This window comes from Dermatophagoides pteronyssinus, unplaced genomic scaffold (assembly GCF_027571235.1).
Source record: "Dermatophagoides pteronyssinus isolate colony J.1.1.1.1 unplaced genomic scaffold, Derpt_VIB-CSIC_2022.12 sq0011, whole genome shotgun sequence".
Classification (NCBI taxonomy): Eukaryota; Metazoa; Arthropoda; class Arachnida; order Sarcoptiformes; family Pyroglyphidae; genus Dermatophagoides; species Dermatophagoides pteronyssinus.
Genome location: NW_027461535.1, coordinates 760645 through 784046, shown reverse-complemented (window position 1 = coordinate 784046; position 23402 = coordinate 760645). Strand labels below are relative to the sequence as shown.

Genomic DNA, 23402 nt, shown 5'->3' with positions numbered 1-23402 from the left:
ATTAAATAATAATAATAATAATAAAGAATGTGTCAAGAAATTTCCTTGGAAACTTGAATATTTTTGAATTTCAATTTTTTTTTGTCATCAATTTCGGCAATTTTTCCCAAAAAATTTCCTGTTTTGTTCTTCATGTTTGTTTAAAACGTCGTCGTTGTCGAAAATAAAATTTCAATTTTCCAAGAAGTGAAAAAACAAAACAAAACAAAATTTTCAAACATCCAAAAAAAATCAAATTTAATTCAATTTTTTTTTAGGTGAAAAATGTTTGTTGTTTTTGCTGTTTTGTTTGATCGTTTGATTTAAAAGTTTAGTTCATTTAGTTTTGTTTGTTTGCTTGTTTGTTCATCCAATCATCAAATCAGAATCCGTGTTGTTTTTCTGGATAATAATGATTTTTTTTTTTTGGGAAATTTTCCCGGAAAAATGTTTGATTTTGAAAATTTTCTACTGATGATGATCTAAAATCCACTTCATTTTCAATATGTGAATGAATCTTTCGTTGTTTCCCGAGAAACTTTCTTTGTCGACCGGATACAATTTTCTTTTCCCCATCTCTTCATCACTTTTCCCAAAAAGTTTCTCATCATTTCCTGATCTATTTTTTTTGTCGTCGTTGTTGTTGTTGTTTTCCGGACACCAAAATCACACTACTACTTGATGATTTGATAGTTTTTCAAACACCCATCATCATCATAATCATCTCTTTTTTTCATCTGATTTCATTTCCTAATCACCATCATCATCATCATCATAATCAAAATGCTACAACCCTTTTGTACTTGTTTTTGAAAAATGAAAAAACATTGAATAACATTCGGTAAGTATCAAAGAATTTTGTTGGGAAAATTCCTGAAAAAAATTTTCCTGAAAAATTTTCCCCATTCTCATCCATTTCAAATTAAAAAAATATGTTTCTGGAAAGTTTCTCATATTTACCAACCCAAAAAAATCTGTGTCGATTTTGTTTGTTTTAAAGACAAATTTTTAATACAAACAGAAAAAAAACACGAGAAAAAACGATAAAAACTACTACTATATGATTACAAATCAGATTTATAATATGTCAAATGTGTAAACTTTGTTGACATTTTTTTTTTGTTCCATTTGTTTCTCAATCTCACTGGAAATCAATATGACAACTTTATCTTTCTCTTTTTACTCCCTTCGATATTGCAATAAATTTCTTTATGAATCAAAAAACAAATCCCAGAAACTTTCCCAAATTTCTGGCATCCTTTTCTTTATTTCCGTGAATCAAAAATCTTTGATTTTTGGCCAATTTTTTTGTCTTTTTGTTTTACTGATTTTCTTGAAAACTTTCAAGTCCAGCCTTTTTTTCTTGAAAAATTTCTCAAAAAAAAATCGTCTTTTTGTTTCGTCCTTCCTGTCTTTTCAATGAACCAAAAAACCAATTTTTTTCTTGCTTTTTAAAAAAATTTAAAATTGAATTTTTCTTTTTGTTCATCATCAAACAGCAAACAGAAAAAATTGGATTTTTTCTTTTCTTGAACCAAAAAAAAAAATCCATTTTTTCCTTCTTCTTCTTGTTTGTTTTATTAAATGTTCAGTGTCTATATTTAAATCTTATTTATTTTTCCGGGAAAATTTCTCAATTTTTTCTGTCTGTTTGTCTGTGTCTATGTTTGCTTGCACAAAAGAAAATTTCATCTTAAATCTTCAATTTTCTTCTGCTTCTTTTAAAATTTTATTACTTTTTGTCGGGGAATATTTCTGGTAAGGATTGTGAAAAGATTTCCCGATGATGAATGCAATGAAAATGTAGATGACACACACACAAGAATTTGGATTCTTGAAAAAAATTCTGGGTTTCTTAGTTTGACATTGATGGCATAATGTCAATATCATAACTTTTTTTTTGTTGAAATTCTCTAATGGAAAAAATGGTCTGGTTTTTTTTCGCTGGAAAAAATTTTTGATTTTTAAATTTTTTTCGCCTTTCGGGTTTTCACTGATTGTTTGCCATATTAATTAATCATTGGTTGTCATTTGTTTTTAACCCTTCGATAGCGAGAAAGAATAATGAAATGTTCCCCCTTTTATTAATGATTTTCGTCATTGATGATAATGGTTTTTTTCAAAAAAACAAAATTGAAAAATTGAATGTCAATAAAGGGTTATCTGTTGTCTTTATGTGTGTAATTCTTCTTCTTTGTTTTTTCTAACGATTAATACATCTTTTACTGGGGGGTGGGAAATATTTCCAGGTTTTTTTTTTGTCTGGTTTCCAAAAAAAGGGAATATTTTCGGGAATATTCTTCATATTAATTCATAAAAAGCCATCATTTTTGTTTTTGTTTGTCAAAAGTGGTGTGATGATGAACAATCCATTCAAGTTTTCTTTGTCTTTTCTTCTTCTTGGTTCCAGTACATTAAACATTAAGTTTTTTATTTCCATTTTTCTTCAGGAGGGGAGAGAGAGAGAGAGAGATTGTTGTTGTTGTTGGATGCTTAACAACAACAACAATCAAATTATATAGATAGAGTGATGATGATGGCGTGAGACAGGATACGGGTTATTTTTCAACAATTTTGATCATCATCATTATCATTGATGAAGAGATAAATTTTCTGTTTTGTTTTGCTTTGTTTTGTTTTTTTTTTGAAAAAAGTATCACTTTTGAACTTTTTTAACTTTTTTCTGGAAAACTTTTTTTAGACAAAAAAAGAAAATTCTTTGCGATAATCACGATCATCATCATCATCATTATCTCTGTACCATGAAAAAAAGGAAGAGGCTAATTCATTTTCTTTTGCGCTACTTTCTTCGTATAAATTTGTTACAAATTATTTTCAAAATTCAAATTCTTAGATACATCATCAACAAAACATTTGATTGCTTTATTCATTCACTTTATCATAATAATAATTTTATGTTTTAACCCTTTCCGCTCCGATCTTTCCTCTAAGAATACATTTATAATGTGTATTTCATTTTTTCTGAGTTAAATTTTTAATTTAATAATGAATGTCCATAGTAGTTGCCTTGGTTACCCGATTTAACCATTTAACATCATCATCATCATTATAATCATAATTTTCAAATTTACAAAAAAACATTCATTTTAATTATCATTTCCATACTTACATTGTGTGAACATCAACAACAACAACAGAAGCAGTTCAAAAATTTGAAATAATAAAAGTTTTTTCATTCGCTTGCTTGTACGGAATTCCGTTGAAATAAATCAAATATGATTGATTTAGAGGAAGATAGAGAGAGAGAGAGAGAGAGAGAGAGAGAGAGAGAGAGAGAGAGAGAGAGAGAGAGAGAGAGAGAGAGAGAGAGAGAGAGAGAGAGAGAGAGAGAGAGAGAGAGAGACAAAAAGTTACGCTTTATTATTATTTTGCCCTTTATAATTAACTTATTATCATTAATAATTTAATAATTAATGATAATCGATTCTTGTAATAACCAAAACAAAAAACTAATCTACAAATACACAACTAAATGATTTGCTTGATTGATCAATTTTCTTTCTTCTTCTTCATCACTTACTGTCACTTGACACTTGTCTTACCAAAGGGTTACAAAATGTTGTTGTCCAAAACAACAACAAAAAAAAACAAAACCAAAATCCATTTCATTAATCTCTGGGTGTTTCATTAAGATTCCGTAATAATTTCTTCAGGATTCTGTATGCGAAAATTGAATTTGAATGCAGAATTCTGTTGTATATGCAAAACAACAACAACAACCAGAAAAGAGAATCCTGGTTTGTCATAATTTTTTTGTCTTTTTTGTCTTCTGTGATTCTGTTTCTGTTTTAATTAATCTCATTAATAACTGTCGTTTGCTTTCTGGTGAATGTTTGGCTTCACTGACTTTGGCTTGCTTTTGCTTGTTTTGCTTGATTATTTGTTTGGTTAATGTTTTTCTATCCCCACTATTCATTCACTCACTGCATATTCGCTAACTGCAAATTCACTAACTGCATATTCGCTTCACTGCAATGCTTATTTGGTTTGCAAAACCAGAAAAAACCCCCAGAATCGAAAACAATGGTAATTTTTCATGACGCCTTTTTTGCATAGTGAGCGAGAGAAAAATCATTCCCTGGCAATAAATGTTAATGATGTTGTTGGTATACTACATATCTGGACCAGAAATGAAACAAACGAGAAAATTTTCTGTTTAATAAAAACTTTCCCCATACAAAAAAAGGAAAGAAATGAATCATCTTTTTCGTTGCTTTGATTCTTTTGCACTATCTCTTATGACATCTCTTTGGCTATCTCTCTCTCTCTGTGTTTGTGTTGATGAAATATCGGTTTCACGTTTTTGTTTTTATTCATTGAATTTCATTGAATTTTTGCTTTTTGTTTTTGTTTTTTCTTTCGGGTAATGTCCGGAACAATAATTTTTAAAAACGAAAAACAAAACGAAATGACAACGATGATGATGATGATAACGTTTGTTTTTTACATAATGGGTCATTCAGATAAACTGATTCTCTCTCTCTCTCTCTCTCTCTTTTCCATTCTGGTTATATGATGTGTAAAAAAATTTTCCGTAAATTTTTTTCCCGAGAAACTTTTTTATGTTCATTTATTTTTCTCTTGGTTGTTGTTGTTGTAGTCCAGTTTATTTTTCAAAATGTCTTTTTTCGACAACAACAACAAATGCAAACACGATACACACACGTAGTTTATAAATTTTTCTTACTTAAAAAAAATAAGAATTTATTCTTTCAGAATGACATCCACAAACACAAACACACAGAATATTCTGGATGTTAAAATTACTTTTTTTTGAATGTTCTTTTTTTTCTTGATCCTGATGAATTTTCTCGTTAGTGGCGGTGGTTTAGATTAGATTCTTCTTCTTCTTCTCTAAACTAATAGTAATTTTCTTCTTTTCGAAATTCTGTAAAATTCTGTAGATGATTATTTTTGAACTCTTTCCCTCTCTTTTTTTATTCATCCCTTGAAGCTGAATAAGAATTTGAAGAAGAATTTAAAGAAAAAAATTCAAAATGAGATTTTCAAAATGATGATGATGATCGTCGTCGTCAAGAAACGCAGAAAAATTTTCAAAATTGACAGCCAAAAAAAACATTCTTAATTCGTTTTTCGTTAGTCAAAGAAAAAAAACCTAATAACATCACCCAGAGAGAGAGAGAGAGAGAGAGAGAGAGAGAGAGAGAGAGAGAGAGAGAGAGAGAGAGAGAGAGAGAGAGAGAGAGAGAATCACATTATTATCCCTATTAAATTTTTTTTTTTGTTGAAATTGTCAAACGATTTTTGATTTTTTTTTTTGAAATTTTCCCATAATTTTTTTTTTACGGAAAGTTTTTTCATTAAAAAAAACTTTCCGGGAGAAAAAAAAAGAGAAAACTTTTTCATTATTGCCGATGATGAAGATCACCGTCATCATTATTTGTTTATTCCAACTTTTTTTTGTTCCATGATTGACAATTTTCGGGAGAAGTTTTTTCGGAATTTTAATTTCTGGAAAAATTTTCATAAATTTGTTTCAAACCAAAAAAAACGACGACCCAGACAATCAAATTCAAATCCAATTCGGAATGTGAATTGAATTATAGATTCTTTCCTCCTTTCGGTTCATTCAATTCACATTTGAGAAAAGCAAGCAAGACAAGAAAACCAGATTCATTTACGAATGAATAGAGATGAAGCTGGGACAAGAAACGAAGAAGATTGGCTCCAAACAAAAATTGATGAATAAAATTGGACAGTCCGTTTTTTTTCCTTCGGTTCGGTTCATTCAGTTCAGTTCAGATCAGTTCGGTTGTTTGGTTGTTTTTTTTCTTGCAAACAAAACGATTCTACGAAACTAAATCTATATATGGAAATGGCTGTAACATCATTCATTCATTTCATTTCATTCATAGATTTGGATCTCTTCTTTCTTTAACGAGATTTTCTCTTTCTTTTTTTTTTTCTTCTGTCTGTCTGCCCTGTCTATCTCTCTATTTTGTTTTTTGTTTGTTTGTTTGCATCTTTACAGATAATGTATTTTTTTCTGGGAAGAAAATAAAGATAATAACGAGGAAGAAGAAGAAGAGAAAAATTGAGAATATAGACACAAAGAGAGAGTTTAGTTGGGGTTGAATTCCCCCATTGGAAAACACAAGAAGGAAGATTCCCAAATTGATTGATTTACTTCAATTGAAAAATAAAATAAAAACTAAAGCAAAAGAGAGAGAGAAACTATTCTCTCTCTGTAATTCTGTAATTCTCTTTTGTAGTTTTTTGTTTTTTTTCTTCTTTTGAATTTCGTTTTATTCAATACATTTCAATTCTATCTATTTTGAGTCTATGTTTAACTCATTCAATTCTATAAATATTCTGTAAATATTCTTGTCAATGTTTCGTTGTTATTCTTTCCATCGTTTTTGTTTTGCTTTTTGTTTCATCAATGTGTTCATCAGCCAAATATACGATTGTATTACGATAAATAGATGGATAGATTGATTGATTGAGAGAGAGAGAGAGAGAGAGAGAGAGAGAGAGAGAGAGAGAGAGAGAGAGAGAGAGCCCGAATGAATGAATGGATAACCCGAATTTTTTGTGTGTGTGTTTGGTCCCAGAATATTCTCTCTGTGTTAAACTCATTATTCATTAGTTTTTTCTTCCTTCACTCATTCATTTATTCTATGAAGTTATTGTGTTTGTGTTTTCAATGAAAATTTTTCCTTCTTTTTCTTTTTTTGTTGTTGGCTGCATTGTTTTCCTTTGGTTTTCCCTATATATTCTCTTTTGCATGTCAAATTGTCAAATTCGTTGAGGTTCATTTCATTTATCCAACAACAAGTTTGTTTTTAGAATAGATTTTCTTTTTTCATCTAAAATAATCAAATAATGATGATGATGATGATGATAAAAGCAATGACTGAATTGGTTTAACACGTTCGCTACCAGCTATATAGATTTTTTTTTGCTCCCATTGTTTATCTGATAAATTTTAACCCTTTTCATATCTGTTTCAGTAATGAATTTGACATCATTATTATTATTTTATTCATTTTTTAATATTGAACAACCAGGAATATTCTTGCTTTATTCTGTTAGTTCATTGATGATTAATTGATTCTTTTTTCATTCAAATTATTTTCAGGAAAGCTCAAAAAAAATGATAAAATGAATGTTCAACAACAACAGAATCAGCAAAATCAACAAATTTATTCAACAAATAATAATGTCAATGGTGTCCAACGTGTTAATAATATTGATACATTAAATCAAAACAAATCAAAAGGTGTTAGTTTTCTTGAATATGTTGAAGTTTCAACCAATAATAATAATGATCAACATTTAACCAATATGAATGATTGTAATAATACGGATATTGTTAATGTTGGTGATGGACGACCACTATCGATTAATTCGATACCTCGAACAATCGATACTATATCAACACCACCAGCAACAACCGCTTCATCTTCATCAATTTATCTTCGTACAAATGGTCTATTTCATTATGAACCATTACATCCACCAGCTACCACCACCGCTATTGGTCAACCACCACCACCACCCCCATCATCATCATCACCATTTGAATCAACAACAACAACATCAACGGAAAATAGTTGTAATTCACCATTATCACCACCATTAGTGTCTTTGATTGATGGTCAACAACATCAACCAAATATTATCTATAAACCAGTACGATCATTAATACAATATTGGCCTGAAAATCATCAACCTCACCATCCTCACCACCACCATCAGCAACAACAATCATCTTCGTTGATATTATCACCGGCAAACAGTCCATTACATCCATTACAATTAAATCAACAACAACAACAACAACAATCATTTTTACAATCAATCGATCCAACAACAACAACAACAACAATGTTTATGGAAAATTTAATTAGTAAATCATCATCAAGTGATAGTGATACAAATGATAGTGTACAACGTTTAATAAGTGATTCATCATTAAATGATTTTATTAGTGCCTCATTCGTTGCCGCAAACGCAAGTGCGACAAACTCAATGACAAACGCAACATCTTCATCATCTTCAGCATCTGCCGCATCTACTACAAATCATGTATATCTTTCATCACAATCAATGATGAATGGTAATAATCGATTGATACAATCGAATACAATCGATACTATCGTTGAGCAAGAATCGGAAACAGTATTATCATCATCCGCAGCAACAGCAATGGCTACAATGAATAAAAATAATGGTGAAGAATTATGGATACAAATTCAAGGTGATTTATCAAAAAATTTACGTGAAAAATTTCTACAAAATCAATCAAATTGTCCGATGGAAGCAATTAGTAAATCCTCATCAACAACAACAACGAAAACTGATTCAAAAAATCGAAAAAATCGTAAAAATTTTCAATTTCGAAGAATCGGTTACGGTCAGTTTGGTTTTAATTGTCCGTTAAGTTATCGTATGAAAAAGATTTTAATTTTATCATCCATAATTATAATGTTTATTGTTGTTTTTATTATGACCGTTGCCTTATTAATTTATCCAAATGAACAAAATGGATGGTCACAATGGTCATTATGGCCACAATGGTTATCCGGTATAAATTATCAACAACAACAACAACAACAAAATTCATATCAATTTCATCAATCGTCACGTCGTTATCATTTTGATGATGATGATGATTATGATTGGTATGATAATAGTGCAACAATTTATGAAATATTTCCAGCATCATTTCGTGATAGTAATGGTGATGGTTATGGTGATTTTAATGGTATTACGGAACGTGTTGATTATTTACGTTCATTAAACATACAAGCTATACGTTTAAATTCAATATTTGCTGCATTTGATTATCCAAAATATTTGGATAATGTTTTAAATTTTTATGATGTTGATCCACATTTAGGAAATTTTCAATCATTTAATAATATGGTAAGTGTACACAATGATGATGATGATAAAGTGAGAAACTTTCCGTAAAGATAGTGGTAATGATCATTCATTCATACCGAAAACGACGATGATGATGATCGTGATAAGAATTTTAAATTTTGTTTTTTTGCTTTTTAGCTTAGTTTTTCGATTATTTAAATTCAAAACTTGAAAAACTTTCTCGGAAACTTTCTCAATTTTTTGTTTAAATTTTTCTTATTTTTCTCGTTGAAAAAAAACCAAAAGATTCAAATTTTACATTCAAATCAAATACGTGTGATATTGGATCTAAATCCAACAATAACATCGGATGAACATCCATGGTCAATGAATCAAACTACTGAATATGAAAATTATTATTTTAAACGACAACAGCGATCATCGACAACAACAAAAACGTTGATAAATTCGGATAAAAATTATTCATTTTCAACTAAATTAAGGGTAAGATTTGTTTTTTGGAGGAAATTTTCCGGAAATTTTATTTCTGGAAAATTTTTGTTTCGGGAAAAATTTTTTTGATAAAATCATTTTGTCATTGAATTTTTTGAAATTGAAATTCAATTTGTTGGAATCTTTTTTTCTCTTGCTATTTGCTTGCTTGAAACAACGAACGAAAATTTAATGTAAATCGATTCCGATCAGATCAGGAATATTAGTTGAAATTTATTCAAATTCGGGTAAATATCGATAGTAGTAATAATATCGATAGTATCGGTAGTGGTGGTAATAGTGTTTTTGGGAATCAAAAGCCCTTCGGGCTCTGTAAAGAGAGAGAGAGAGAGAGAATCAAGTTTTTTTTCCGAAAACAAATTGAATCGATTTTCGCAAGTTTATTGAAAAATCGAAAGAAAGAAAAGAAAAACGAATTTAAATATCGATTTGATTGACATATTTTGCCCAGAAAAGAAAAGAAAAGAAAGAAAAGTGAAAACGAGAAAAAAAATGGTAATCGATGACAAAAAGAAAAAGATTGATGATTTTTTCTGGGAAATTTCCCTGAAATTTAATTTAAATTTTTTCTTGTTTCTCGTTTCTCGTTTCGACAATAGCAACCGAAAATGAATCCTGATTACGTTGATGATTATGGTGATTACATCGACAATGATAATAATTTGAATGGTGATTTTGTTCATCAACCAGGCCATCATTCTGTGATCAATCATCCTGATGATCATTTTGTTGATGATGACGAAGAACCACAGGGAGGACGATGGTTAAATTGGAGCAATGAAGCCATACCAAAACAAATTCTAAAAATTGCTGATTTTTGGCTGCGTTATGTTGATGGAATTTATCTGAAAAATTTAGATAAAATTCACATCAACGATGATGATTCTGGTGGTGATAATCCCAGTGGTGATAACACCGTGTTAATAAAACGTGAAAAAATTTTATTAGAATTTTTACAACGTTTACGACGGATATCCGATGGATATCAACAACAACAACAACAGCAAAAATCAACGAAAAAAATATTGATCTGTTCAAGTCATTTATTATCGCCATTATTAACGGCAAATCGTCGTGTCGCAGCAGCTGCGGCTGCTGCTGCCGCAAAAAAGCGTCGACGTCAAACTTCGTTTCAACAAAATTATCCACCACTACCTCGTCCTCGTCCAAATCATCAAAATGAATTTCGCCCGGAATTCGATGAATTAGATATGAATGATTTTTTCGACAATCCAATAACCGACGATGATCAAAATGATGACAACAAAAATATCGATAGTGATAGTGATAGTGAACAACAATCGATATCATCCGGTTATCGAAAAATTCATGCATCGGCCAATTCGCAAAAAATGTTACCATCATCAGATAGTACATCTACATCATCATTATCAACATCTATTGTAAACCATGGACATCATAATCAATCATTATCGATTAGATCGATATATCATTATTTTGATTTAGTACATTTTGAATTGATTATTCGTCCAAATCATATAGATACTATAAGAGATCAAGTAAATTTTGTATTCTTAAATCGACCAGCGGATTTTCCAACAATAATGTGGAGTTTAGATGGAAATAGTCATCGTCATCAAAGAAGAAGACGACGACTATATCGACAATTACGTTTAGCAAATCGTATTGGTAGTTCAAATTATTCATTAGCATGTTTATTTATGCTGACGATGATGCCCGGTACTATTATGATATTTTATGGTGATGAAATTGGTTTGACAAATCTGTATCAGAATCAGAATCAAAATCAACAGAATCATTATCATTACCGACATAATGTAAGTAATCAATTTTTTTCAACCAAAGAAATATTTACCGAAAAATAACCAGATAATCAGTATGTGATGAATGAATGTTTCCCAGAAACTTTCTCATCGATTTTAAACAAAAAAAAACATTTTAAAAAATTCAAATTTTCTACTGTTATCAGAATATTCAACTATTTCTACCGCCAAAAAAAAATCGAATCGAAATATTAATCAAAGAATCGGTCTATTTCGACTTTGGTGGTGCATGTTTAATTTTCATTATTATTCCTTGTTTGTCTCGTTTTGTTTTGTTTTGTTTGTTTAATTTTTCTGAAAAGAAAAATGATCATAATTAATTTTAATTACATTCGACAACAAGCATAGCTGTAGTTGTTTCTATTCGGCTCATTTCGCCGAAAGTTGATTGGGGAACCAATCAAACCAGAAAGAAAGAAAACAAAAACAAAAAACTTTTCGGGCAAACTTGAAATCGATTGAAAATGATAATCATCGACGACTATAACGACGACGACTACGATGGATCTATTTTGAATGAAAATAACCAGAATAAAAAACATTCCGAAAAATCGATTTGTTTTTTCTCATTTCCCATGTTTTTTTCTTCTTCTTCTTGTTTGTTTATCATATTGATTGACTTTTTTTGTTTTGTTTGTTTTCTCTCTCTCCATCTCTCTCCCTCTCTCGATTATCTAATCGTTTTCCTTAAGTTTTTCCCGAAATACTTTATATATGAATGACTTATGGGGGAAAAATCATTCCCGTTCATAAACAACGAATCTTTTTTTTTCTTCGATTCGATTTTTTAACATCATCATCAGAATTTTGTTTTGTTTTGTTTTTTTTGGTCCGGAAAAAAAACATCATTTGAAAGCAAGAATCATAATCAGCATCTTTTTTTGTTCAAAAATTATTGTTTTTTTTTGTTTTGTTGTTGTTGTTTTGTAACAATGATTATTATATTTAAAGTAAATTGAATCTCTCTCTCTCTCTCTCTCTCTCTCTCTCTCTCTCTCTCTCTCTCTCTCTCATTATTCTGTCGATTCTGTTTTTTGTTTTGGGAAGGGGAGAGGAAGTTCAATCAAAAGAATGGTCATTTATAAAAACGTTTTTTTCAACGGATCAATTTTATTTGTTTTGTTTTGTTTGCGCTGTTGTTTTGCTTTGTTGTTGTCGGTCATTACTAATAATTATTGTTAATTTTAGTATTTTTTTTGTTTTCTGTTATTTAATCGTTTTGTCAATGATTTTTCTTCCCGTTTAAAAAACAACAACAACAAAATCAATGTTACACTTGTTGTTGTAGAGAATTTTGCTGCTGTTAAAATAGCCCCCTTTTTTGATAAAATTAAGAGGATTATCGATTCGAATGATAAACAAAAAAATATCGATAGTATCGATTATCATCATCACTATAGATAAAATAATCCTATTAAATTTTTTACAATTACTATATGTGTTATATAATTATATCCAAAAACTGATGATAATAATGATAAGGGAATTTGATCTTCGCTTCTTTTCTGGCCATTCTATTTGGCCAAAATTTGCAATGTCAGTTTAATTTGATTCTTTTCAGTTTTTCCAAAAATTCTAGTTTTCCAAAATTCGAGTCAAATATTGCTCCAGAGATGAAATTCTCATCCCTCTTGCCTCCATCATCGTTAACAAATTATTTAAAGATGGTGGCTGTATAATTCCAGTCAGCCAGCCAGTCACAACAAGTCAATGACGTTTCTGAATGATTTCTGAAATTATTATTGATAAATCTCGACATCCAAATAAGAAAACAAAGAAGAAAAACGCAGAATTTTTTGATATTTTGTGTCGATCGATCAGTTGGTTTTTGCTGTATCAAATCTCTACAAGAAAAAAAAACAGAAGTATTTGGTTTCAATCTATCCCGACGATTCTGTTCTGGAATTCCAGAATTCTTGTTCCAGGAACCAAAAACGTTACTTTTTCTCAACATTGCCTGCCTGCCTGTTTGCTTGCTGCTGTTGTTGTCAGTGTCGATTATTTTTGTTGTTGTTGTTGTTTATTAACCATAGTTCAAATTGTTGTTGTTGTTTCTTTAATATCATTTTTCCTTTTGATCAGATTTTGTGTTTTCCAGTAATAATTTCATTTCATTTCGTTGATCGCCAAGTAATCATCATCACCACAATTACCATTTTTTACCATCAAAGTTATCATCATCATTATTATTGAACATTAGTAGCCATCATGTTTTGTTTTCATCATTTGTTGTTGTTGTTGTTGAATCCAGTTGTAGCCATGATTTAATGGATATAAAAACAAAATTCTGGTTCTAGTTTTTTGTTTCAATTCTGTAAGATATTCTTGATTCTCTCTCTCTCTCTCTCTCTCTCTCTCTCTCTCTCTCTCTCTCTATCCATTTGATTGAATCTGATGATTGTTTTTTGCTTGCTTCGATTCTCGTTTCTTGGTTTTTTCTTGATTTTCTTGTCTGGCTAAAAAAAAACATTGCCTTAAATGATTACCGTTTTCTATTTCTTTTTTCTCTCTTATGTGTAGTCATATTTCTTGATCTTCCTGATGATGATGGCTATTATATTGTATATTGTCGTTTGCTGTTGATGATCATGATGAAGAAGAAATTCTTCTAAATAAAAATATTCTAACAGAAGAATTCTGTTTTTTTATTCAAAGTTTGAACCCCCCTTTTCTCCACCCATCCCTCTCACTTCTTCCTTCACCCAACCCCACCAAACATCAAATAATAATGGTCATCATTGCCCATCTCAGAATAATGATGGCATCTTGTTTTTTTGTTTCTGCCTTCCTTTTTTCTCATTGATGATTCTTGATTGGCGATGGATTTTGTTGTTGTTGTTGTTGGGAATTTTCAACAACAACAACATCCGTTCACTAATGTTATGTTTATGATGATTCTCTCAACTATTTCTACTTTCATTACTTCCACTGCCACTGCTTTTTCTAAGTGGTAGCAGTCAAAATAGTCACCCCCTTTCTATCCCCTTCCTATGAAAATGATCCCTAGAAATCATCATTTAGAAAACCAAATATTTGAGTGATGAAAATATCATTTATATATTTTGAGGAAAAAAAAATGTTGAAAATCATCATCAGTTATGTGGAAATAGTCTTCTTCTCTGTCTCTCTCTTTGGGGTTTTGATCGCTTGATGGATAATCGTTTTTTTTTTCTTATTCAAAGTAATAAAAATCAAATAAATTATTAGATTGAAAGTGAAAAGAAGCGGAAAACAAAGTTGGAAAACATACTTGGAACCAAATAAAACCAGAGAAAAAAAAATGTTTAAAAAAAAATTTCAACAAGCAAAGAGATTTATCCACCAACCCTGAAGTAAAGATAATCAACAATTCAACTATATATGGTTGATAATAATAATAATAATAATTTTTTTGCTTTTGTTTTTGATAAATTAATTATTTGTCAATAACAACAACAACAACAACAACAACAAACGACAACAACAACAACAACTTTTCTTCTAAATCATCCAATATCAGTAGCAGTTGTTGTTGACTTGTTCAGGCTATTGTTGGTTATTCTGTTATTCTTGTATTCTGTGTCTAAAAAAAAGCTTTATCCTCGATAAAGCAGAGAATCGTGTGTTTGGTGTGTGCGTACGACGTTCCACCATCAACAAAAATACAAAACAAAAATCGATTTTTCATTTTTCAACTTCAAATTCATTTCATATTCTGTTTGAATTGTCGGTTATATTCGTAGAAACGAAAAAAAGCGGTAAATAAAATAAAATATTCTTTATGATGCTGATGATGATCGTGATGATGTCGTAATAATGATGATGATGATAAAGATGCACAGTTTTTAGTTTTTCGTTTTGTTTGTTTTCAATATATCCGTATGGTCGGTCAGTCAGTCAGTCATTCATTCATTCAAGTCAATTCAATATGACGCCGCCAATTCAACAACAACAACCGAGGATAAGAGAGAGAAAAAATGTTTGGGGATTCTTTTTTTGGAACCGTTGTTGTTGTTGTTGATGTTGGAAAAAGTTAACCCAAAAAGAATGATGATGGATAAAAAAAAATGAATTTTTTATCCCCCTTTGCTATTTCGATTCAACCGTTGTCAGTCTGTCTTGTTTGTGTTTGCAGTGTCGAAATAGTTGAAAATTTAAATAAAATTTTCAATTGAATGATGGCTTCACTGCTTTGCATTTTTAATTTTTTTCGTTTCGGATCATCGCCATGATAAAGCTGTTGTTTTTTTCGTTGTTGTCGGGATGATGGTAATGGTGGGTTAACCGGATTGATTGATGATTCGTTCGTTTTTCGGACTTTGCCTTTTCACATTCCTTGTCTAAGTGTGTGTTTGACTTGAATTAATGGAAAAATTTTCTTCATGAAAAATGCTATTATTTTCGGGAAACTTTTCGAAAATGATGCTTTTGGATCGGAAAAGAATTTATATTTGTCGAAACAATATTCAATTTTCTGATGAAATTCTGATGTTCAAAGTCTTATTTCATTTCTTTTTTGATATGAAAACAAAAATTAAGAATCAAGAATCAAGATGATGATGATGATTTTGCCCATTGGCTATAATCAATATTTTCACTTTTTTTTTGTTGATGATGATCATCATCATCATTAGTAAGTAAGTAAGACATTTCAAGATGAAAATATGTTTGTGTCTGTGTGTGCAGTAGGAAATTCTTCAGGAAAGAATTCTCTCTCTCTCTCTCCAGATGGGAATATATTCTCATTATCATTATGATATCATTATTTTTCTTCTTGTTTTCCATGAAAAAGATGATCATTCGGTATTGAAGGTGTCTAAATACTGAAGAAGAAGATTATAAATACTTTACTGAATCGTCTTTGAAAAAAAAGAAAGAAATTCTTGTTGTTCGTCTTCACAATGATGTTTTTTTTCGTTGTTGTTGAAGTTTTGAAATGAAATGAAACATTCGGAAGCCAAAAATTCGGGTCTTTTTTCACAGTTTGAAAAAAAGTTTGAACTGGAAAAAAAAATTCATTTATTGATTTAAGCTTGAATAATTTCGATCGGGTTTTTTCAGCCAAGAATAAAAGAAAGTTTCCATTTTTTGCACTTCTGTCATCAATTTTTTCATCTAAAATTCATTATTTTAGATGAAAAATTTTCACCAAAGAAGAAAAAAATGATATCAGATGGTATTTGAAAATTTGAAAACTAATCATAATTGGTATTTATTGATCAGCAACATTTTCAAACTAAAAAAATTTTCACTGTAAAAAAAAAATTTCATTAAAAAAATTTGCACCCGAAAAAAATATTCTGGGTTAACAGAATAATAACGAAAAAACGAAAATTCTTATTCCAGCGGAAGATTCTCTCTCTCCCCCCACATGAGATATATTCATGATTAGAGCAATTTATTTACTTGGAAAAAATGAAAAACTTCAATTCTGGAAACTGGAAAACGAAGAAGAAGAAAGAATTGACATTAATATAGTGGATTCCATAAACACACGAACACACACACTATGAATATATATCATTCTTGATTGTGAATCGAACTGAGAATATGAAGAAGAAGAAGAAGCAAAAAGTTTTTCATTTTCTTATTCTTATTTTGCCCATTTTTCATTTCTCGAAAATGAAAATGAAATGAAAAAAACGGGCGAAATAAGAAAAAAGAATCATCGATGATAACCGTTATTATTTTCATTTCTTCTTCGTTGACTGGGCTGGCTGGCTGGCTTGTTCATTTCAAAATTGAAAAACTTTTCTTCGTTTTCTTCGTCTTTTTTCTTATTCCAGAATGATGTTTAAAGATGATGATGATGATGAAAAATGGTGGAAAAAACAACAACTTTTTTTCAGTCATTTTTTTTGTTTTAAATAAGATTTGATTTTCATCACACTTTTCCACTGTATGTTGGTTTGGTTTGGTTGATGTTTTTGGAAATGATCTGAGACTCGTGAATGACTGAAGAGAGAGAGAGAGAGAGAGAGAGAGAGAGAGAGAGAGAGAGAGAGAGAGAGAGAGAGAGAGAGAGAGAGAGAGAAGATCTATTTAAATATTAAATTTATTCAAACAACCCATCCATCCATCCATCCATCGCACAGATCAGACATTTTTCTTGTTGAAGAATATTCCTGAAACAAAAAAAAACAGGGAGTAAAAAGAGAATGAGGAAGAAAAAAAGTTTTAAAGTTATTTCAAATCAAGTTATAACTGAAAAGAGGGATGATTTGAATCGAAGATTCTATTCGGGTGAAGAAAAAAACAACTTCTTCTTCGAGGAGGGATGATGATAATTCGCAACCGAAACAAAAAGACAATCATTTTACAATTGAATTGGAAAAAGAAAGGAAAAAATCTTATGAATTTGATTGATTTTTTCATCGTAGTTGTTGTTTTCGGGAAAATTTTCCCGAAAACAAAAAAGTTTCTCAAAGTTTTTTCCTTGAAAGTTTTTCACGGTTTTTTTCATTCATGACGATTTATAAAAGTGCAAAAAAAAAAACATTTACAAGTTCAACTCGAAAAGATTTTTTCTTCTTTTAAAAAAAAGTTTAATTCCCGTAGTTGCCCGTCTTTATCGTATTCTTGATTGTCAACCATTTTATGTATCGCACAACAACCAAATTGATGGTATGCATGGTACTATATATACAGTCGTTTTTCGTTTGTTTTTCATTTTGGATTCTTTATGTGCGACACCAAAAAAACATTTAATATTAAATGATGGCAACGTTTGAAATATTTAAACATCCCTGTGCAATTGTCGAGACACTTTTGTTTGGGTTGGTTGTTTTTGTCGTCATTGCTGTCTATTTCTACCCCCCTCATCATCATTATTCCAATATTTATTTTATTTATGTGTGATGGCCAAAAAAATGAGCGTTGAATTAAAAGTTTTTTCTTCTTCTTCGGTTGTTGAACAAAACAAGGAATTTCCTTCTTTCTGTTTGATGTTTGAGTTTGGAATTTATGTTTGTCTTCGTTGATGATGATGATAATGATGATTGCTCGCTGGTGTTTTCACGGCACAAAAAAATGAATTTCGTTTTGGGTTTTTTCACTTCGTTTTTCTATTAATGCACTTTAGAAGATCGAAAAAAATCGAGAATTAGAATCGAGGAAAAAACAAAAACAAAAACACCTACCCTTGTAAACGACCGTAAATTTATGATGACCAGTATTATTTTTTTTCACACAGAGTGGTTATTATCATCATCGTTGTTGTCCAGGGTCCAAAATCGCCAAAAAAACAATTCTTTTGTTGATGTTTTGGTTGAAAATTAGCATCATTTCGGTTTTTTGTTTCGAACCTTTTTTTTTATATCCACACATTCGAATCATTCTGTTTTTTTTCCTGGGAAATTTTTTTTTCTTGCAATCAAAATTCTTTCCGAAAAAATTTCCCCATCCGAAATACAGCAACAAAACAATTTCCTTTCCTTTTTCAATTTTCTTATTTGCCAATTTTGTTTCTTGTTTCTTTTAGTTTTGGTTGTTTGTTACAATTTGTAATTAATTATGTTTCAAGTTGTTGTATAAGTCAATTATCCAATGACCTAGAAAACTTAATCACGATAATGATTTTCATGAAAAGAAAACAAACGAAAATAAAATCCATCTGGAAAAACCAACCAACCAACCGACCAAAAGCAAACATAATTGACATTCAAAGTTTGAAGTTTCGGTCATTGATAAATATGAATTCCATATTACAGTATCGATATTCCACCATCAATATCTCACTATCGATTTCGCACTATCGATACAATCGGAAATATTCACACAGAATCCAAAATTACAGAATTTCTTTCTTTCTTTTTTACAAAACATTGAATTTTTTCGCTCTATGTTCCAACAACATTCATTTCATTTTCACCAAAATAAAACTCCGAGAAAGTTAATCTTCACTCAATGTTTGTTTTGTGTTTTGGTTATTTTGCAGAATTCTCATTTTCTCGGTGAATGAGTGTTTTTCTTTTCGAAACCCGGCCAAACTAAAGCGATGATGATGATGTTAATGAGAATTGGGAAATCGAAATCGAAATGAAATGAAAAAAAATTGCCCGGTTCTATCCACGGATACTTTTTTGGAAATTGGAAAAAAACATGTGATGTTGGTTGGTTGGTTGTTGAAAAAAAGTTATTGGCACTCGGGATTATCTCTGGTCTCTCTTTGGTGCTCAGTGGAAATTAGAGTGAAAACTATTTAAACCTAAACACACAAAATACAAACATTTTGTGTGTGCGAAAATTGCATTCGAATAATAATGATGATGATAATAGTTGGCTGACAGGATCGAAATAGAATCGAACAGTAAAGTTTTTCATTCGAATTTTATTTATTTTGTTTTTTTCGTCCAGAATCCAGAATTTTGGCAAAAAACTTTTGTAATTCTGTAAATTCTCTTCTCTCGCACCAAATTATTATTATTATTTTCGCAAATATAAATAATAGATTTTTGTTGTTGTTGTCTTCGTCTTGAAATCCCATTTTTCAAAAATTTCATTTTGTGAAAATTTTTTTTTCTCTCAAAAATCGATAAATATTTTCATTTGGCAAAAAACAAAAAAACTTTGTTTTGGTAAGTTTCAATTTCCAAAACAAATGATTAACATTTTCTTGTAGAATTCTGTTCCAATTTCAACTTTTATTCATGAAAAAAAATTATTGGATGGTCAATTCGATTCGGCTGATTGGCTTTTTTCTTCTGTATTTTGCTTGTTCAACAATCAAGAAAAACAAAAACAAAAAAACAACAAAAGAACTTGTGACAATCTTGGATTTCATAAAAATCAAAATTTGTTTCTCCAATTGAAATTTTTTTCAATTGTAAAATCAATCGATCGATCGATCGACCGAATCCAAATCCTTGAAATCAAACAATAATGGCCGATAAATAATCTCTCTATTGGTCTGTCTGTGTCTCTGGGTATCACAGATTCATAATCGATCCATTTTTTGGATTGTTTCTTCATTTTTTTCTGCTGCACCAGAATATTCTGCTGTGTACAACAACATCATTCGGGAAAAAATTGATAATTCCTATGTGACCAATGATGATTTTTTCCAGGAAATTACCAGCAAAATACCGAAAGAAAATTTCCGAAAATAATTCCCATTTTTTTTTTAATTTTCGAATCAGCAAAAACAAAACTGACGAAAATCCTAATTAAGAAAAGAAAATCCTTTGACAACAACAACGAAAACATGTTCAATTTTTGTTTGTTTTTCCCTGGTGAAAATATTCAAAGATCACGTTCAAAACAAACAAACAAACAACAACAAAATGGACAAGAAATCTTTCCAGAAATCCAAGATCATCCAAAGACAAATAATAATTAATTTATCCCAATTTTGCAAGAAACATTGATCGATTTTTTTTTGCTGCATCGATTCAAGATAATCTTTCTGTGTTTGGTTTTTGATTTTTGCTGTTGCACAAATCGACGCTGATAATGATGATTTATTGAATTCATTCGGAAAAATAAAATCATTTGGAAAGAAATCAAGAAAAAAAACCAGAAAAAAAACAGAACCAGAAAAATCAAGAAAAACATAACGTCCATCATTCGTCAACGCAAAAATCGATAATTATCCCAAAAATCTTAAATGATCAATTGAAATGCAAGAGGAAGATGATGATGATGATTTTCTTCTTCACCACCACCACCACCACCACCACCACCACTAAAGATTTATCATTATAATTTTCTAAATGATAATGATTATGATGATGATGATGATTTTGTTGATGATGGTTTTTCGAGGACATTTTTTCTTGGCTCTTGAATCATAATCATCATAAAAAAAACCAGAAAAATTCGTCCCATTGCCATCATCATCATCATCATTATCATTTGATAATGATGATGAGAAAAAAACAATTTTTGGTTGGTTGGTTGTTTTTGGGAAATCTTTTCGGAAACATCATTTTCATAATTTTTTTTTGTTTTTTATTACATAATGATGATCATTATGTAATAATTTTTTTCATTTTTCTGTCTGTTGCTGTGGTCGTTTTTGCTGAATGATAATGACTGTTAATGGTGGTGGTGGCCATGTTTATTTTGTGGCCAAAATTCATTTTGCCCATTTTGTTCTTGTTTGTTTGTTTCTCGGGGATTATTTGACTATTTTTGGTTTGATTTATCATTGATTTTCTTCAAATGACAAAAAACCGAATTTGTTTTTTATTTTTTGAATCTTTTTTTTTGATGATGATCATCATTGAATTTTTTCGTTTGTTTTTTTTTCATTTATTGATTTTTATATGAACGTACGGGGTTAAATTATGAATGTGTTCAATATGTATCAATTCGTTTTTTTCAAATCTAATAAATAAAAAAAACAAACAAATAAAAAATAATGAGATTTCTGGAAAATTTTCCCATTATCCCAATCTGCTTGCAACATGAAAAACATAAAATTTTTTTGCACAAATTTCATTATCATCATCAAGCTACCATCATCATCATCATCATCAAAAGTAAATGATGATCCTCATCATCATTTTGAAACGACGCAAAAAAAAGAAATCAATTTCGTATTTTTTTTATTAGTTAAAATGACAAAATCTTCCCTTTTTTCATAGCGTTTTGTTGACTTTTCTCGCTTTCTTCATTTATTTCATTTCATTTAATACCCGAAAATTTGCCAATGTGATGGACCAAAGTGTTTATTTTTTGATGATGATTATTCTGTTGCCCGAATGGCCAAACTATTTATTTATTTACTTTTGGTTTTGGTTCTGGTTTTTCCAACCAACCCAAACCCACAGTTTTACAAATCTAAATTCATTTTTCTCTTTGACGATTAAAGTGTTAATTTTGTGCCTCCAGTATGTGTGTGTGTGTTCACCATGATTATGATGGTGATGATAATCCTCTTCATCACATGATGATTATGATGACTACTTTGATTGATTGAAATTAATTTTCTACTCTCCATTTTTCCCAAATTTAATCCCTTCGCATCACATGTTTCTAATATTTTGCCTAATAACGTTTTTTTTCTGCTTTTTTACCCAAAAAAAGATTTTCGCCAATAGTCATCTAAGTCCAATGCCATGGTCATCAGAATTACCGACGGGTAATTTTAGTCCAACAAATTTAACACCATCATCTACCTCATCATCATGGCTACCAATACATCCTGATTATCAACAAATCAATGTTGAAAAACGATCTGAATGTGTGAAAATTTTCGGTGAATTAATCAATTTTCGTTTGGATTTTCTTTACAACGATTATTATGATTCAACATGGTTAAATCAAAATGATCATCAACAAACATCATTAAGCGGATTATCACCAAATTTACCATCTCGAAAATCATCTCGTAAACCCGCACAGAATCAATTAAATTACTTATTCCATTATATTGATCATACGATAATCGTATTGGAACAATATTTTGATCGTCAAATTAATACTAAATTATCATCAAAGGATCGTATTCGTTATCGTTATGTTTTATTCGCTAATCTTGGTAATCAAACGGTTATTAAAGATTTTTCGGATAAATTTCGATTTTCTCGTACACAATTAGCAACAAATATTAATCGTACACAGGAATTTTTAATTATGAATGCATTACGTTTAGATCCAGGTGAAGCATTAATTGTTACTGTTGAATAATAAAAAAAAATTAACCCTTAACACTCCGGTCGGAGTGCAAAGGGTTGAATGATGATTATAATGATTTGTAAATTCACACCGTCCATGTTGTTCTGAATATGTTTTTTAAAAATTTTGTAAAATTTTTCCTGTTAACTTCTTTGAATTTCTTCTCTGTTGATGTAAATGTTTGTCGTTTTCGATTTTTTTTTGAATTCTGGGTTAAAAATTTTCAATTTAAAAATGAATAAAAATTCCTGTTTTTTTAACACTGTAACACTTTCTATGGATTTTCTTCTTTTTTTTTGATGTTTAACGAAAAAAAACGTAACCAGAATCTACATGATTCATCGATTCTTTCGATATCCCATGTAATCATCATCATTTCATTTTTGCGTTAAAAGAATTTCAATTGAAAAAAGCTAAGAATCAGAAAAGGCGAAGAGTCAGCTACACATTCTGGATTCCGGATTCTGTGAACGATCGAACGAAGATCGAAGATGATGATGTCAACGTACTTCAATACAAACATTAATCATTCTTTAATTCATTGCCTGCTTGCTTGCTTGTTTGCTTGCTTGCTTATTTGCATTTGCAGAGTTTTTGAATATTAAATTTTTCACCACTATCCATTCTCGTTTCAAACGATGTCAAAAAATCATC

The 23402-nt window shown here is 30.0% G+C and overlaps 1 protein-coding gene across 1 annotated transcript; it reads left to right on the top strand.

Annotated features, from left to right (window-relative positions):
• The first annotated feature begins 401 nt into the window (after window positions 1-401).
• Window positions 402-23016, top strand: LOC113799096 (uncharacterized). The gene is made up of 5 exons (XM_075821506.1): window positions 402-820; window positions 7103-8892; window positions 9139-9336; window positions 9945-11144; window positions 22158-23016. Exons 2-5 carry the CDS (start codon window positions 7126-7128, stop codon window positions 22758-22760), a joined length of 3768 nt encoding a protein of 1255 aa, XP_075677621.1. The 5' UTR covers window positions 402-820; window positions 7103-7125; the 3' UTR covers window positions 22761-23016.
• The last annotated feature ends 386 nt before the right edge of the window (window positions 23017-23402 follow it).